Source organism: Gambusia affinis, linkage group LG04 (genome assembly GCF_019740435.1).
Source record: "Gambusia affinis linkage group LG04, SWU_Gaff_1.0, whole genome shotgun sequence".
In the NCBI taxonomy this organism is placed as follows: Eukaryota; Metazoa; Chordata; class Actinopteri; order Cyprinodontiformes; family Poeciliidae; genus Gambusia; species Gambusia affinis.
Window position 1 is genome coordinate 28,497,065 of NC_057871.1, and position 16,473 is coordinate 28,513,537.

The 16,473-nt window shown below is 43.2% G+C and overlaps 1 protein-coding gene across 1 annotated transcript in view; it reads right to left on the reverse strand.

Moving 5' to 3' along the window:
• Positions 1 to 16,473, reverse strand: part of lrba (LPS responsive beige-like anchor protein) — a 218,394-nt gene that overhangs the window by 16,031 nt on the left and 185,890 nt on the right. The window contains exons 49-52 of the mRNA XM_044113800.1: positions 11,246 to 11,335; positions 8,407 to 8,584; positions 6,408 to 6,467; positions 3,610 to 3,765 (exon numbers count right to left, since the gene is read on the reverse strand). Coding sequence (XP_043969735.1) covers positions 3,610 to 3,765; positions 6,408 to 6,467; positions 8,407 to 8,584; positions 11,246 to 11,335 — 484 coding nt within the window. The remainder of the gene's footprint in view (positions 1 to 3,609; positions 3,766 to 6,407; positions 6,468 to 8,406; positions 8,585 to 11,245; positions 11,336 to 16,473) is intronic.

The window sequence follows — 16,473 nt, forward strand, 5'->3', positions numbered from 1 at the left end:
ATACTGATTATAAAAGGCTTAATTCTTTTTTCTCCTCATCTAGAATTTTGAAGAGTTTTAGATGAAAAGTTGGATGAAAAGGTTTTTATGAAGGCTTGAAAGTTCAACTTCAACAATTAAAATAAGTCATCTTAACGTCTCACTCACTCTGTAACCTGCTTATTTCATAAGTTAAATGCACACTTCTCAGCTAAAGTTGAGCTTCTGCATTTAAGTTTCTAATCTTTTAACGTAGAGTACAGTCAGAACCCTGATGCCATTAGAACCAGCCACTGTTTTATCCAGCGGGCTTTTGGTAAATAAACGCTCTGCTGAAGAAGCTGCTCTGTAAGGTAACAGGAATGTTTAGATTCCAGTTGTCCAAAGAAATAATCAGCCAGTTTCACGCGTTTGTTTTTTTTTTTTTTTGGTCGGTTTGCAGGAAATGCTGAATGACTCGCTGCAGTTCTTTGCATTAACAGAACTGCAACACAGAACGGACGAACCAGCAGAAAAACTAAATAGAACAATTAAAAAAAATTAAATTAAACATAAAAGGAAGAAACAGAAGACACATTTTAGATTTTGACAGACTTTTTAACATTACAAAAACAGATTCTTGACCGACTTTGACTTACGAAGGCAAAAACAAAAAGCGGGACAAAGTGCTCTGACCTCTGACCTCTACATGCTGGTCAGATGTCAGCGTTTTGAAAACTAATACAGATGAGTCACTGCGGTTCCATCAGCTGATATTGAGCATTAGTAGAACATAATTGGATCATCTGTGAGGTTCTTTCCCACTAAAAGCTGTTTGACATTCATGGAACAAATACGTAAATGTAGAAATAACCTGCCTAAAATTCAAAAATACGTGAAAATATATGAAAAATAAGCAAAACGTACCAAACAGGAGGTAGGGCTGTAACCCCAGGACATAAGAAAAAGACTTTCCTGACAGATGCAACCGCTTTAGGTTCCCATCCTGAGTTGATTATACGACTGATCTGAGATCAGACTTGTGTTAATTCCCAGACACGAATAAATACTCGTTCCAAATGTGTGTGCTCGTGCACGGTGACCATGTGTATATGTAAAGAGGCTAATTGCTGTCAGATTTCAAGACCACAGCGCCACCGTCTCACCGTCTAAAACCCATTACGCCTGTCGGAACGTGACCCCGGCAGTCAAACGGCGGATACTTCACAGCGCGGCGACGCTCCTGTCCCGGGTGTCGGAACTCGTCATCCTCCGGGAAAATTAAGACGCTTCTCCCTAAAAACGATTGAGGGTTATTATGAAAGCGGAGCGGGTCAACGACTTTACTCCCCCCGAGGAGAACACGGGAGAACAAAGATGTGAAATGTTTGACGTTCTCATAAACAGTGGAAATAAGTAATGATGACTGCTGCAATAATGGCTTCCATGGGCCTCAGATTAAACATGCGCTTCCCCGCACGCTTCTGGCCGCCTGTGGAAGGGAAGCTGCTTCCTCATGCTTCCCCAATCGGGACTCTGGGATCTGATAAAAAATCCGCCGGCCCTTTAACCCGGTTGGGGGGGAGTCTGAGGGCGTTCGATTAAACTCTGTTCTCGTTCTAGTCACACAACCTGGTGGCAGCAACACAATAGAGCCATCTCTGTGTTCTCACTCCCCTCCACCGCCGCCGCGCCCGGCCTGTAGAGAAATTGAATTGAGTCTGTTGTGTGGATGCATGTAGTGTTCTGAATGAGGCCGGGGGAAGACGCTGAGAGAGATGAAGCTCCAGACAGTCTCATTTAGGACCCCTGACCTCACTGCAGGCTTTTTTTTTTTTTTTTGTGAGAAAACGTTTGAACTGAGCTGATGATATTCAGGTATAAATGCTGGGCAGCTCTCCTCAAGTTTGGAGGACGTTTCAGCATGAGCAGAGTAAGCTAATACAGAGAACTTAGTTTCGATCTTCTAGTCAGTGTTTGTCGAACCTTCATCAGGCTGAGGACCACTCACCCCATTTAACAAGACATTCACAGACCACAAAACTTGATACATCTCAATACATATGACCTGAAATTAAAATATTATTCTCTTTACTCACTTATAGTTGCCTTCTTTGTTCAGCGTAATGAGAAGGATGGTGCCGTTTTGGAAATGTGACTGTCCACAACAAAACCATGAACAAGTTTACCTGTTGGTGTTTGGAGTTATTTCTAAGCTTTCCAATGATGTAAAACATGTGAAAATCAAAAAAGAAGTGCTGCATGTATCAACATTTTTAGGCTATTTGTAATTTAGAAGCACCACAAAAGGAAAATAGATCTGAGTTGATCTGAGTTGGAAACAAAACAAAAGTTCTGCAACTCACCATTAGAAACTGAAAAATATTCCTGCAGACAGTAATTCCTCTCGTCTTAAGGACTCCTGACATTGTTTTTTTTCCACAAAATGTATCTTCAACTTTTCTTTTAAGTGACCAGTCTAAAGTCAAATATCCATCAAAAACAATCCTTTGGTAGGCTAACTTGTCTACATGCAGTACCTTGCAGACCACTAGGGGAATCCCTCAAGGAACTCCTTCAGACTAGCCAGCAGCAATTAGCAAACACTTGGTGGAACTGGAGTCTTCTGAGATGATCAAATGAGCAACTTCTTGGTAAAATGATGATAAAAATGTTGCTAAAGGGTTAATAGAGGAGCCATGTTGTAATGACCTCCTGAAGGCGGAGTCTCAGAAAGAGAAGGACTTTCTGAGACAGTGGTCCAATTTCAAGGCGTTCAATCACTAAGTCAAATATCTTTTGAGTCATATTTGACATTTATAGCATTTTTATAACAAACTGAAAGTAACAGTTACTTGATTGTGCTATAAAATGGAACTATGTGGGAAGAAAACACATAATGCATCCCCTTTAAGATGACCCAACAACTCTGACCAGTTTCTCTGTTCATGCTAAAGAAGCTCATGGTTGATGCACACCAAGTTTTTCACCACATGGTGTTTTGCATGTAGACCATAAAGACTGGTCTCGGCTTACCACAGCACCTTCTTCGACATGTTTGCTAGAGTTTGGATTTATGACCCGAGGCTGACCCGAACCCGACCCAAAATCCAGGCTGCGTTGGGCCAAAATTATTTTCCAGATAGTCGGGTCAGGTCGGGGTCGGACTTGTGTGGCACGCTTAATAAGTCTACAGGCACAGCACAGAGAAAGACAAATGATACGAGGCTGTGTTAATATACTTACTGTAGTGTAAACAGAGGAGCAGATACTTTATTTCCTCAACAGGTTAAACTAAGTAATCATGGTGCAGAAGCTCAGACTAGCAGGATCTCATCAATCGTACATCTCAGATGATTTGCACTTGACTCACCCTGCGGCTACAACAAGCCACAAGAAGGAGCCGGAAGACGTTAGACAAAAACTAAAAACAGGAAAAACCTACACTGCTTCCTGAACAGTGGTCAAAAACAAAAGCAAAAAAATCGTATTGTCAGGCCTTCTTTGGGCTTGGGCCTGGAATTAAAGTGAATTAGTCGGGTTGGATCGGGCTCAGACCAACCCAAATAAATCCGTAGGGTCAGGCTGGACTCTGTTAGGTTTTGAACTGACAGCAAATCAAGCAGAAGAATCCACTCCTCTATCAGCTACCTGTGTCGATGGAGTAGACCCGGAAGCTCTTGTCCCAGAAGCCACACAGCAGGATGAAGCGGTTGTCGGCGGTGATGACGAAACACTGCGAGCTGATCTGGATGCTCTGATCCAGGAGGTCTGAGATCTGACGGCGGTGACAGCCCACGTTGCTGGCTGAAAGGAAGCAAACAGGAATTCACACAGGAATCCAACACACACTCTGAGGACAGCCGACGTATCGGACAAACAGTCGGGAGCTCGCGCTTTGATGCTCCTCCGCCGCAGCTTCGGTGTGAGGGAGATTTGTGGGACAACGCATAAAACATCCCGGAGGTTGAGGGTTTATGGAAACTGCAGCGTTCTCCACGAGGGGTCTAAGAGCGCGAGTCATGTCCCCGCGTGGTTCGACTTTACCAAAAAGGAACCCCACTCCAACCGGGACGGACACGCCAGCTTCATCTTCGCATGATCAAATGTCGTAAATCGCAACTCTGATATACCGACGCCATTTATCAAAAGTGCTAACTTTGAACGGCTCTCCTGAAGAAAAACGTTGTTTTCTTACTTAATGGGGTCAAACGTGTGGGTGGAGGGGTGGAGGGAAGCAGGTACATCTTGGAGCATTTAGAGTATCTGCTTCTACTAATATTTCAATTTTTTAACATTCCCCAGAGCCACAGATGGCTCAGCGCTCATCCTCAATTTACTGTGTTTAGCTCCGGCTCCTCCTGGAATGCAAACAGTGTAAATATATTACTGACAAGAGCGAAACTCCCAGCTACCTCCCCCAAAATGTGCACGCACTCCCCCAAGACACTTTAGCGGTAGAAACGAGCCAATGTGACATGATGATAAACATCTAACTCTATCGAACTGATAACCAGTCCTAAAAAGGTGTTTCAGTAACGGATGGCAATAAAATGCTTCTGGAATAAGATTATCTTACTATCTTAATCTTTCACAGGCCAACTGTAAGAAATGTGCACTACAAAAACACTCAATCTAACCAAGTAGTTTTTATGTAATTTCCAATGCAAATATGTTAGTAGTACACTTGAAATGAGTCAAAACTAATGCGCAGAGTTCTCTCAGTAAGAAATACATGGATTAATCACATGATAAATTAAAACAATTTCCATGACTTGTAATTTTTCTCTTTTTTTTTTTTTTTTTACCAAAAACTGGATGATAAACGTTCCGGCTTCCTCCCACAGTCCAAACACATGACTGTCAGGTTAGTTGGTCTCTCTAAATTCTCCCTATAGGTGTGAATGGTTGTGTGTCCTGTTTGTCTCTGTGTTGCCCTGCGATAGACCGGTGACCTGTCCAGGGTGACTCTGCCTCTCGCCCGGAGCGTTAGCTGGACAGGAACCAGCACCTCCAGACCCCACTGAGGGACAAGAGTGCAAGAAAATGGATAGATGGATGATAAACGTCTCCCGTCTGGAGCTTCGGTCTTAAACAGCTCTTTTGGGTTTTTTTGTTTTTTTATTTGAAGGAGAATGTTGTTTACATAATTCATTTTATGTGTTGTTTCTGTTGTATTTTGAATATTTAAAATGTCTTCCTGTTCCAGTGATAAATGTCCATTCAAATTTGAAGTTTATCTTTCAGAATGTCTTCTTGCATTATTATGGCATTACCATTATATTACTTGAAAATGATCTCAGAACAATAATATTACTGTTTAATAACTTCTGAGACAAATTATCGTCCAGAACTATTTGTTATGGTGACGGGGCTGTTTATGCACAACTTTCCAGCAAAATATAGGAGCTTGTGTTAAGTCAACAATTTCTTAACGTTGATTTTAAAAAAGTACTCCCATTGGCAGATTTCACTTAGAACAAGATATGTTTCCATGTTATAGGTGAAATAATCTGGGAGCAGAACTAGTTATTTTATAGCAATATTAATTATGGCCTAATTAAGCTTCTATATCTTGCTGAAAAGTCACTTCTAAGTCAGTTTTGTCTTATTTCAAGTGTGCTAAGACATTTGCAGCAGAAACTAGAACAAAAACACTTGGTAGGATTTTGTGTTTTTGCAGTGCATCGCAGGATTAGGATGAATAACTGAGCGTCGACTCTGGTTATTTTCAGTAGTCAAGTGTTTGGGAAGAAAAACAAAACGACTCCCTGAGAGTGACAGTGACCACAGCATTCGCAGAGAAAGAACAGCCCGCAACCCCACATCTCCCTCTCCCGCTGCAGATGTGCACGAAACGCCCTGCAGGAGGCGAGAGGCGGGCGCAGACGGACAGAGGAGGCGTGTTTTTCTCGCCGGCGCGCCCCATACATCACTGCAACCCGGCGCTCTCCCGCTCATCAACAAGTCGTGAAGGATGAGAGGCGCACATATTGTCCTGACAGCCGTCCGCCGTGCATTCTCAATCACACATTATTACCGCATTCATATTCATTTTCACTGACACGCGTCCTTTCCCTCCGCACAAATTAAACCAAAAGAAGATGCAGTAGAGGGGAAGGGGGGCAGGAGGGAGGGAGGAGGGGGGGCTGATGATGAAATGCTGGCCCAGGCCACAGCTCATTGCATTCCAATTTGCATGCAAATGGTTTAGTGAAAGAGCAGGGCCTATATCATGACGAGTGAACTGGGGGGACGAAGAGGGGGGCCGGCTGAGAAACAACTCTAATCTGGCGTCCAGGGACACGGCGCCGCGCGCTGCCATGAGTCACCGGCGGGGACAAGAGTGCTGGCGCGCAGATCCGCGCACGCGATTTCATTTCATGCATAAACAGGTTCACACTCAGGCGCGCGTGGATTCCTTTTAATGGTCATAAATGACAGCGTACCTATCAAAGGGTCAATTTCCACAGGAAGTTGGTACTGCTGCTCCCCGGCGTTCTGATGACCTGACAGAGAAGAAGACAGATTGGATTAATATGGTAATGGAGTGGCCTTGTGAAACAGAAGCTGCATTCGAGGTTATTATAACACACTGAAAAGTATGACCATAATCCTATAATGTGGCCCGCTGGCCTAAGACTGCTGCCATGAATTATAGATCAATTATGTCCAAATGTTACTGAGGCTGGAGAGGATATAGCGCCCAACAGACCTACCTCTGCACCGGACCAGAAATATTGATTTCATAGTGATGGATAATGAAAAGGGATTTTTATTTTTCCCATGTTAATCATTAAGACTCGGACCAGAACCTTCAGAGCCACATAAAGAGTTACAAAGTCGGCCTTCTGTCACCTGAAGAACATTTTCAGGGTGAGGAGACTAATGTCTCTGCGAGATCTAGAGAAACTTGTTTATCTTCAGTCGCATTAATTACTGTAACAGCGTCTTCACAGCTCTGACTAAAATAAATAAATAAAATCAGCTGCAACTCATCCAGAACGCTGCTGCTGGTCTTCTCACTAAATCCAAGCAGACAGAGCATCACTCCAATACTAAAGTCACTGCACTGAGAGAATTGACGTTATAATGCTGTTGGTTTATAAATCCTTAACAACTAAAGATCTGCTGCTGTTGTATCAACCTTCCAGAACCTCTCAGGTCTCCTGGTTCTGGTTCTGCTCTGCATGCCCAGAACCAGAACCAAACATGGAGAAGCAGCATTCAGCTTCTATGCACCACAAATCTGGAACAAACTTCCAGAAAACTGTAAAACAGCTGAAACACTGACTTCCTTTAAATCTTGACTAAAAGCCCACCTGTTTAGAGCTGCCTTTGAATCTAATAAATGGAGCACTGACCAACATATTTGATGTGTGTCGTAAAACATTTTCAACTGCCCTGTTGCTGATATGTCCTACACAAAGAAACTTGATTGATTAATTTATTGATTGATTGATAAGAACATCTAATCAAAAGAATGTGCTATTGATTGTGATCCATTTTAAATTAAAAGGCAGTTTTTCTGACCTAAACAGTTGACATGTTTGCTTTGGAGACTGTGAGGCTCTTGGAGGGCATCCAGTGCTAACTAGAAACCACCAATCAGAGCCAGGAGGAGGGTCTTAGCGCTGTCTATCATGCCCATGCTACTCTACAGCTTCTCCCCATCAACACAGACTGTCATGAATGCTAAGGCTAGTTAGCATGGCCACGGATTACGATGGATAAACAGCTTTCCTGTAACAGTGAGGTGTTTCTCCGCTATTAGCACATTTAGCAGCTCATTCATGAGGTTGATTAACAGCACTAAGACCCTCCTAGCTCTGATTGGTTGATTTTGGTTGAGAGCGGCGGATTTCTTCAGACTGCAGCAGTAGCTCATCGAAAAAGAGGAGGAGATAAATCTTTTCATAGATTATCTGTCTTATATTATACTGTCATGACATGCTAATAGTTTTAACAAATAAGTAAAAATATTTTTTATAAAGGCCACATATCACAGCTTTAACAAAGGTAAAAAAAAAAAAGATTATGGAGGGCTTCTTGTGAAGATTGTACTACACAAACTAAATACCATGATCAGCTGAGTCTTTGTTGCTCACAATGTGGTTCGTATTCCACTAAAAACAAATCAGTTTCATGGCCCCAGGGTTTTTCCTGAGGGCTAGCGAGAGTTGGGTAAATAAGACTTATGGAAGTGAAAGGCTGATGTATGGAAGTGGACACGAGACCCAACGCTGGCTGTTACATGTGTCACATTTGATGCAGCTGCCTGGTAGACACAGTCAATCGTCTCTCAAATCAACGTCCGTCCCGTACAGACAAGACAGTCTGATCTTCATACAAATACAGCGTTAACCAACCCAACCACAGGACTCATGACATGACCTCAAAAACACCACAGACAGCACGAAAACATGCTAACGTGGCAAAACCACCGACCTGTCAAGCCGTGCCATTTGTTGACAGAGAAGAGACGGTTGGCGGTGACGGTTATGATGGCGGGCGACGCGAGGCCCGGCTGGGTGTTGGCCGCCACGTGTGTCACAGGAGAATTGGACGGGAACTTCAGCACCATGATGACGTCCTGCTGCATCTGCTCCGTGAACATCAGCGGCGTCTGCAGGAGAAGATACTATTCAGGGAACCAGGGGACGAGATGACCGGACAGAACAACGGAGACCAGAAAGCAAAACGAAAGCAAAAAGATAAATAAATCAAAAGTTAAGGAAAGGAATCCAGGTTGGTGGCAGCAGGGAGAACAGGAGGAGGAGAGAGGGAGGAAAGAAGAGCACAGAGAGAAGGTTAAGCAAGGATAGATGCCAACAGGACAGAGCTGGGTTCAAATGTAGAAATAAGCAAAATGTTGCTCATGACTGCACTTGGAAGCAATTATCACAGAAAGGAAGATATTTTCTTAGCGTTGAGATGGGATACAAAAAAAGAAAGACTAGTGATTTTTTCAACATGAAACAAACAAATATCTGCTCAGGAAGTTGGATGCAAATGTAAAAAGTCCAACTTGTGTTAATCATTATAGCAGCGTAATAATAATAAGAGCTGCAATCAATAAACTTCAACAAACGTTTTATGCTGCCACAAAATAGCATTTCTTAAACCTCTTCAGAATTTACTGGCTTAAAGGGAACTTTTTAATGATCATTAAAGGCCGTCATCGTAATACGATGTAAACTGGTGCAGCTGAACAGCGAGTTAGCATCTCAGGATGCTTTTATCTTAAGGCTCGAAACCTTTAGGGATTGTCATCTGAGGTGTTCCTCAAAGGTTCATTCTAGGCCATACATTTTACCTGAAAACTGATTAAAAGCACCAACTACACAAAACCTGACTCTAATTAGACAGAGTCCAACAGTCTACAGATGGACAAAATGAATCAAAGATGCAGTGAGAAAATTAGTTTCTGTCATTTAATGCATGTGGATTCGACATAAAACTCAAAGTTTCCACAGTGATCTGGGAGCTGAGAGGGGATATCATCAGCCTCTGTAGACTCTCAATATGCAAATGATTGCATTTATGTTTTTCTTTTGGACATACTGTGGCTGCGTTTTGGAGTAAAAAAAAAAGTCTTCTGGACTATAGGGAAAAGGCTTTTCTACCTTGGCTCCCAGAGTTAGTGGCTGTAAGCTGTTTACTACTAGCTGCTGGGGGAGCAGCTCTGCCTCACCCCGTAGTGATCGACTCCTTGCAGCTGCGCAGCGCCGCCATTCCCCTGCTTGGATCTCTGAGTAGCTGCCTCTCAGACTGCCAGGATCTCATCGTACTCTTTGTCAGCTGCTAATAAGAACGATCGATCCGCCATCGTCATCATGGCAATCCTCACTGCGCCCAGACTGCAGCTGCGGGTTTCCCCATTTTTACGTTTGGAAACTCGTTCCCTTTCACATAAAAGCCGGTTTTCACATTTCTCTGACATTCGGAAAAATGTGGTTTACTTATTTTAGCATAACTCAGGTTTTACTTGGCCTATTAACACAATTTAAAAACTGCTGTGTAGTTTTTAATGTGCACTGTAAGCACAAGTTGAAAGTGAGACTGGTGGAGGCAGAGTCTTGCTGCTACGCCGTCACAAACCAGACATGTTAAAAAGACGGTATAAGCTTATGAACCCCTATAGTTTAACGTATTGATACTCGCAGATGAAAAATCGATAAATATTGTAGAATCGATATAATTATACACCCCTACATAATTTTGACTGTTCAAGCCTGATTTTCATTTCAGTTTAAATTGAGATGTTTAAAGACTCTTTTTATAAAATGCCCACTTTTTTTTTAACTTACTGACTTAAATTTGTTTTTTTGAACGTACAATACAAGGGCAAACCTCCCCCACTATCCTATCAACCTGTCAGGCTACTTCCTCTGCTTAGGCAACATTTAGCACAAATCTAAGAAGTGTTTGTACTAAGCAGCTTGAGCAGAAAGCTATTTTCCTCCTTGCGTGTAAAGTAGAGGAACATCAGTGTTTAACATCAGGAAGAGACCTGGGTAAATCCGGTTCATCTGACAGCTAACTAGAAGCACTGACAGTATCATTACCACCAGCGCGGGGCGGACGCCGACACTGACAACGCGCCGCCTCGAGAGGGGAAAGGAGAGAGAGTGGAAGCCAAGAGAAGGGAGCAGCAGAAGGAAAATAAAGGTTTGGGGAAGGTTAGAAATGTGTTTGAAAAGCTGTCTGAATGGCACGTCTTTGAAAACTATATTTGGAGTAAAAAAAGAAAACAATTCACAGAAATCCACCCGTTTGGTTGGGTGGCAGATTCAAAGGAACGGCCCGGGTTTACATGTGTGCGTGTGTGCGTGTGTGTGCGTGTGTGTGCCGGGTGGTGGTCTGCAGAGGCAGCTGTCAGCGCCGCAGGGACACCACGCTAATAAGGACTCATGGGACCTCGGCTCCATCACAGGCAGGAACCACTGACTGCACTCCCCGGCCCATAAAGGGCCATCGCTTCAAACCAGCCCATCTCGTGTTTCCAGTTCAGGTGGGAAAATCTGGATCAGGCCCAGATTTCCAGCAGAAGACCGTTTACCAAAATGCATCTCCACACAAATACTTGTAATCTCTTCCTTTCACAAAGACCTCGCCAATAAAGAAAGAGGCAGGGGGCCATGCTCTGGACAAGGCAAGAGGATTTCCCAAAGTATGGAAGAGCACGATAAGGACAAAAATGAAGCGATTGTAAACAATCGTATTTGTGGAGGACCAGAAGTTAAAATAAGAAAAACAGAGAAACGAGGATCAGTTGGTCACTTACCACCTGCATGGCTGAACTTCGAGGCGGGTGTGGCTCAATGAGCAGCTGAGAAGGAGTCTGTCCAAAACTCCTGATCTGAGCCTCCACAGCCTGAGGAAGCAGAAGGAGAGTAGACAAGCAGTTACCATGAAACTGTAAGTTCATACCCGTCTCTCTTTGATTATAATGTTCACAACGCGTCTGATCTCCATATCTATAATAGATCACGGCTGTTTGAAAAATACAAATATGAAATAAGTCCTGTGTGATTGGTGCAGATTCTCAGATTACTGTTTTAACACACAGATTAACAGATTGCAGTGAGAAACAGAAACATACACGTGTTTAAGAGCATGAACTACGGAAGAGGATTAGGACCATTGGGAAAAAGAATTCTGACTTTTTTCCTCAGAGTTTCTCAATTCTGACTTCAATCTCCAAATTAATGAATTGAGATTAATTGAGAGTGAGTAAAATAACACGTCGGAATTCTGAGATTAAAGTCAGAATTATGAGGAAACAAAGGCAGAATTTGTGCTGATTTTTCATTTTCTTTTATTTTTATCAGTAGTCCTAATCTTCTTCCGTACATGAACACATTTACATATAAACATCTATCTTTTACTGTCGTTTGTTCACACGTTTACACACACAACTCATTTGTCCCGCAGTTGGACTGAGAGGGCAGGAGGAGGGCCGGCTGCCTGGCCTCCTTGGTTAGGTGGTGTTAATGAAGAGGTATAGGACCATAAATGTCAGAGCAGACGCCGGCCCAGCAGCCTCTGGACATCATCACGCCGCTCACTGTCAGGCCAGCCGGCAGCAGCTGCGGACGCACAGAACCTTCAATGAAGCCTCGTAATTCTCCACGCAGTCGATTCAGAACAACGTAAACATCTGCTGCCTGTACACTCTGTCCATGTTTAGGTATCCTACCTAATAAATGCTACATGTTTTTACATTTTAAAATAATGCCACAATGGAGAAAAACAAAAGGCCAATTTTATGATGAGTGGACAAAGAGAAGGACAGTTGAGACAAACCTGAGGAGGCGTTGAGCATCTGGTGCAATTAACAGATCAGTTAGTTTTAATAATCCATGCTTGCTCATATTACTACTGCCCACATTATTCTGACTAATTTTAGATACATTTTAGAACCACACAGCCTTCAGTTCAGCTAATGAGATCAATAAACGTGTGTATTCAACAGACTTATCTGCTCAGGTGTGTTTCTGTCTTGGTTCCAATTAATTGTGCATACTCAGCAGTTCTGTTTCTTTCCCAAATAAAGCTCTAAAAGTAGTTGTTGCTATTATCTTTGAATGCCCTTTTCTTTTCAAATGGAAGTGTTCTTGGCTCAATAGCTCTATTACTTGGTGCTAGCGCTGCCATTAATGCAATTTTATAAAGTGTAGCTTTTATTTCTCAAAAGACAAACATAACAAAAAAACCCCGAAAGGAAACCACTGGACTGGAGATTGGTTCTGCTGCAGTTCAGGTTTTCTTTCTGGCACTCGACCAATTTACTCCAACCTGTCGATTCCAAATTTGAGCTTTTTTTTTTTATTACAAGGACAAATAAAAAGTAATCTTGAAGTTTCTTTGGTAAATACAGTGACGGACTGAACCCAACAGTAAGTGAAGGAATTACAAGATTTCTCCAGTGATGCATCAGAGGGAGTTTTGGTAAGCCTTATACGATTAATACTACATTATAATGTATTAATGCATTTATAAACAATATAATAATATGAATAATTTGGTGGGAGTTATTAGTGTTGATGGTGGCAGGGATTTTTTTAATGTATATATAATTGACCTTGTTGTCACCAATCTGGCCAATCAAGTGGACGTTGGCCGATTTCCTGACAAATTCCTCTAAACGCTGCAGAGCTGGTCTGTGAAAAAATATGCAACGGAGCTAGAAATGCACCAAGAAACCAGAATGTGAAGACAAAAAAAAAAAAAAAAAAAAAAGTTCTTTATAAGACAAGAACAGGCCTGAAGAAAATGACCAAGACAGAATTATGACAGCCTGGCCAACATGTTGTTGCCGTGCTCTGTGATTGGCTGTGTGGGAGTGACTGCGTGTGCACGCGCGTGTGTGTGCGTGTGTGTAGGCTGAGAAGGTCTGAGTCTAACTTGGCGCAGCCTGGAAATGAGCTCATGGTTCAGGCCTCTGTACGGCATTTCCATGAGAAAAAAAGGTCAGGATACGAGTCTCTTCATACTTATTGTGTGAAACTAACCAGAGAAGCACAGGGAGGGATTTTAACACCGAGATATTAAAGTTTCATCACATTATTAAGGGTTCAGAACTGAATCCCAGAAGGTCTACGCTGATTATTTTTTTTGTAAACGTGGAATCAGAGTATGAAACTAGGGAGTTCAGACAGCATGACAGCAAACCAGAAGTTTGGAGCAGAATTATAGTTTGCGAAAGTTTGGCAAGCCAGTCATCAACGTAACACTCATTCAGCCATAGAAACTTCTCATTCAAAAATGACTGATATGCTACAAAGATGAAAAGCAGAGGGCATTATGGTGAAGAATCGTAACATGATGGAAAAAGACATGACGGTAATGAGCATGGTTAATTTGGAGGGTGGAGGTGCTGTGGTGGTGCAGGGGTTCAGCACCACCCACATATGGAGGCCTTCGTCCTCGACATAGCTGTCACAGGTTCGGGTCTCAGCCTGATGACCTTTACCGCAGGTCTTCCCTTTCTGGCATTACCCACTTTCCTGTCTCTTATTTCAAGTTCAACAATTTTACCCGCGTGGATAAATAATTTCTTTCCAAACCATGTCATCACTTTCCAAAAAATGCAAAAATATACATATATTTCTTTGTATTTAAATGTACAACATTTGAGACCATAATTGACCAAGCATGTCAGATCCTCAATGAGACGCTTCCGTGATTTATTTTTCAATTCGCACCCAATAATTAAACAGCGGCAAATAGAAAGTCCACAATGATTTACCCAGAACACCTCAGTGGTTAATTTCCTCTAAGTGTCATGACCGAGTCCCCGAATATTTTCCATCTCATCCACATCAAGTCTTAAAGCGTCAGTGCATCATTCAAGGTCAAGGCAGCATCCTCCTCTGACAGCTGAGTGAAGCACCTTGCTTAAGCTAATGTGAGGAAAAACTCCTCAAAGGCTCCTAACTTATCTTCATTAGGTGCAGATCGGACATTTACGAGGCTGTATAGTGAAGGAACGGCGCTGAGTGTAGGTCAGGATGTCCTATCTCTGTATGCCAATGCAATGCTCAGGTGATTATATGGGGCGCCATCTACAAGGCCAATCTCTTTTGGGAGCGCTGGACCGCGTCTGATGAGGGCTTTCTGAATTCTATACATTTAAATGACCGAGTCGCCCTCAGCTCAGTCCCGGCCTGTCCTTTGATTTATTCAGCCAACTTGACAAGATGGATTTCCATGCAAAACATCTTAGCGGTTATGTAAATCGGCCTGACGTAAACTCAAAACAGATTTAAAACAAATCAAATCACCAGCTGTCTGTCCAGCAGCGTCAGAGGATAGCAGGGATGTTCAATCTGAAAATGAGAACGTCAGCCAAAAGACTCAAAGCAAGAGGTTTTGAAGGGATAGAGTTATGTAAAATCAACTTTTTGAGTTTTACAATTTTTTATGATGTTATTTGTAAGATGTTATGATGTTATTCCCTCATTTTAAAAAAATCCTGGAGTGTTGCTTTGATTCTTTCTTGCATGTTTGAGAAAACCTTTAATCTCCCATGGTAAACATTCAGCTTTGCAAAACGTTTGGACGGACCTAGCTCCACCTTTGAGACAAAGCTCCTCCTCAAAGCTGCGGTTTCCAAGCTACCCAGCTTCCACCTCACAGATCATCCCACACTCAGGCAGCTCCTTCAGACTAGCCAGAAACATTTAGCAAACACCTGGTGGAACTGCGCGTCTGCTAAGCTCATTATACGAGCTACTGCTCAATAGAGGAGCCATGTTGTGACGACTTCCCAGCCATGTTGTGACGACTTATGTAACACCATTTCAAGGTGTTACATAACAAAGTTACATTTATCTTAAATAATTTTTACAACAACTGAAGTTAACAGTTTCTTGATTGTGGCTTAAAATGGTGTTATGTGCCTGAAAAACCCACAGTCCTGCCCCTTTAAGGAATGTGACCGACTTTGAAAACGTGTTGACGGGGGTTCACTCGCAAGGCTTTTCTGCTGAATTACACAAATGCTGTACGATTCAAACAGGGATCTGTGTTTTGTCCATGCCGTGAGAGGTTGCTGGATTTTTCCATAATCGCATGTGAAAGAGGGGAAGCCCTGTAGGACGACTCAAAGGCAAATCAGGCCGAGTTCCCCCCCCTTTAAACCGAGAGGCGACGCAGATGTGCATGTAACCCCACCACAGGAACACACACCAATGTGTGCACATGGTTTCTCCCTGCGCTGAGTGGCGGAGGCAAGACAGGAAGTAATCACGCGGTTGAAAAACAAGGCACCGGTATCCAGAGCAGTCACTAATCTGTGCTGAGCTATTCCACACTTTCTCCCCCAGACACACATGCACACAATGCGTGTATAAACACTCGATTGTGGTCATTTATGTTGATGAGCACGCATAAATATACAGATGTATAAACATGCCAATACAAAATGTACACAGACACACCCGTACGCACCAACGGAACTACGTGGAACACACACACACACACACGCACACACACAACACTCCAAGTGCGTGAGGACATGAGAGAGATGTGAGAGAGAGCAAAGCCAAAGGTACAACCCGTCTAACCCATTGTAGTAGAAAACATGCACACAGCTCTGTGCCCACTCCTCCACTTCCCCCCCACCGACTCTGAACCGCCCCGGGGCCCGTCGCAGCTCAGTCCAGAGCTCAGGCTGAAACAGTTGTCACTCAGTAATGACAGACTCTGGGGACCCTTTCAGGCCTAAAATCCCTCAAGCTCCCTCCCCAGCGCTCTGATGTGACGAAGGCCAGGCTCGAGACTCTGTTTCCACCTTTCTGCGCAGACAGGCCACGTTTCCTTCCGCAAAAAAACACGACCGACGGGGGAGCCTCGGATTAGCTCACAGGGGCAACACCGCCTCGGTTTATCTAACTAATTAAAGCGCTCAGACCGAGGGTGTTTTCACAGATGAAAGACGGCAGACTGGAGTCGCAGAGTCAAACGGCGGAGAAACAACAAGCTTCTGTTCGTCTTTAGGGAGCGGCA